General features: G+C 41.5%; 1 protein-coding gene across 1 annotated transcript in view; it reads left to right on the top strand.

Annotated features, from left to right (window-relative positions):
- The first annotated feature begins 1,636 nt into the window (after positions 1 to 1,636).
- LOC138862858 (uncharacterized) overlaps positions 1,637 to 2,500 on the top strand; it is a 171,776-nt gene continuing 170,912 nt past the window's right edge. The window contains exon 1 of the mRNA XM_070126034.1: positions 1,637 to 2,500. This exon is cut by the window's right edge and continues 306 nt beyond it. Within this exon, the coding sequence (XP_069982135.1) occupies positions 2,315 to 2,500 (186 nt within the window). The 5' untranslated portion in view covers positions 1,637 to 2,314.

Here is a 2,500-nt window from a genome sequence, read left to right as displayed (position 1 = left end):
TGCCTTTGACAATGGGTGCCTCTTGCCTTAAGCTTCTAAAGTGGCTAATGAGAACAACGGGAGCAGTTCAAAGATTCATGAAGTTTTGGAGCTCGACAAGGGCAATAACCCAAGCGATCAAACACTATCATTATCTCAGAGCATCATTAGCTTCACTATAAATATTACCATCGTCATGTGATTATTATTATTATAATTTTTGTTATTACTATTACTAGTGTCATCATTATAGTTATTATCATCATTATTATCTTTACTGTTATTGTTATCATAGATATTATTATCGTTATCATTATTATCGCTATTATGATTATTGTCATTATCATCATGATTATCATTAAGGTTATTATCATTTTAAATATCAATATCGTAATCACTATCATCACTATTATGATTATTGTTATCATCATCATCATTATTATCAATATCCTTATCATTATTATTATGATAATAATTATTATGATCATCGTTATTATCTTTTTTGTATAATTTTAGCTATTGTTATTTCTATTTCTATTTTCATTATTTTCATCATTATTGTTATTATTGGTATTAAGTATGATGATGATAATTATGATAATCATAATTTTTACTATCATCATCATTATCATTGTTATTATCATCAACGCTATTATTGTTTTTCTCATTAAAATTGTTGTTGTTCTTCTTACTATTATTATCATTATTGTTAATATCAATATTATTGTCATTATCATTATTACTATCACTGTTCTCATTATCATCCTTGTTAGTATTATCATTATTACTATTATTATCATTATCATCGTTATCATTTTTTATCGTTATCAGTCAATATCATTATGCTGATATCATTATTTCTATTAATATTAATACGATAATTATCATAATTGTTATTATCATCATTAATATTGTTATTATCATTATCATCATTATTATCATCATCATCATAATTATTCTCTTATCATTAGTATCATTGGAATTATCATTACTAATATCATTGTCATTGCTGACACTATAAGCATTATTACTAGCAATATGATTCCCATTAAATCTATTTTGTCTACTAACATTATACTCATCATTCCATTTTGCCATCATTATCAGTATCATCCTCTTTATCTCTTTTTCTTTTACTTACCATTTTTATCTTCAGTATCATTGTTATTGTTTTATTCTAACAAAAAGAATTATTCTATTTAACAAATGATCATTAATCTTATTTAAATATCAATAATGATTCTTTATGTTATATTCATTATTGTTATGAATATTAATATCACCACCGTCAGTATTACTACTGATATCATTGTCATTATCATAATAATAAGCATTAACATTGAATCTTAAAAAAATGATAAAAACAGCGAATTACTGGGGACAGAGAAAGAAAGGAAAAGAGAAAAAGTCAGAAAAAAGTTATACTAAAAGAGGAACGGAAGGAAAATATTTATAAAACAACAGAAAAGTAGACGAAAATGGAGAGAACGAATGACCTACGAGGTAAAAGGAAGGAGAGAGCGCGAAGGGAAGAGGGATATTAAGATAGATGGAGGGGAGGGGATATCACGAGGGAGGGAGGGTGGAGGAGGCAGGGGGGAGGGAAGGGGACCCCGCAAGGTGGGCCCGGTGTCAGTGTTGCTCCGGCCCGCATGGGGGTTGCACGTGCTCGTCGCTACAGTCACCCCGTCTCACACGCGCGCTGGAGGCCGTCCCGCTGATGCACCTGAGCACGTGGGCGAGGTAGCGAGGCGGAGGGAGAGAGGAAGAGCGGAGTGGGCGTGCGTTCGTGTGGTGACGGCATCTGCGGCTTTCGTGCCCGAGTGAAGGGACGAAGAGATTGGTGTCCGTCCTCTGCCCCGGATGTCACCACGTGTTGCGCGGCGCCGAGGTTGCCGAGCTGCGTGCCCGTCGGGGTGTGAGTGATCTCGCGGGCGGCGCTCCTCCGGCCGAGGGAAGGAGGGCGAGGTCTGAGGAGCAGCACTTCCAGCGTGCAGGGGGAGCTGTGGCTGTGGTGCTCGAGCTGCGAGGCTGTGTATCATGTAATCGCGACGGGCGAGCGGGAGGTTCGACGCCGCGACTGGTTGCGTGAGGTTGGGTGTGTTGCGAGGGGTTGCGGGCGCAGCAGCCACGGTGCCGGCGTGGCCACGGCGGCGGCAGTGCAGTGTGATAAGGTGTGATGTTAAGGTTGTGGTGCCAGTAGTGAGGTGTGGTGGTGGGGCTGTGGTGGTGGGGCTGTGTTAGGAGTGGCGAGGTGTGGTGTGGGGGTTGCTGGCCCCATGGTGACCCACAGCCAGGGGAGTTACAGGGGGTCGTCCCTCTCACCTTAGACGATATGGAGGGCGTGTGTGAGGGGGCGGGGGAAATGCCCCTGCCCCAAGATCCCATTCCCGCGCCCCCCATGTTCAGTGGGGAGTCTCCGGGGGTCCCTGAGACCACCTCCGAGGAGGAGTCGCTGTACGGCGCCCTTCTGGAGCGCCTGCGGGACGAGGAGGAGAGCGAGTCGTGGGCGGCGGGGATG

The sequence above is a fragment of the Penaeus vannamei genome, chromosome 10, assembly GCF_042767895.1.
Source record: "Penaeus vannamei isolate JL-2024 chromosome 10, ASM4276789v1, whole genome shotgun sequence".
NCBI classification, from domain to species: Eukaryota; Metazoa; Arthropoda; class Malacostraca; order Decapoda; family Penaeidae; genus Penaeus; species Penaeus vannamei.
The sequence above is the reverse complement of the archived record's forward strand: the minus strand, read 5'-3'. Positions and strand labels throughout refer to the sequence as shown.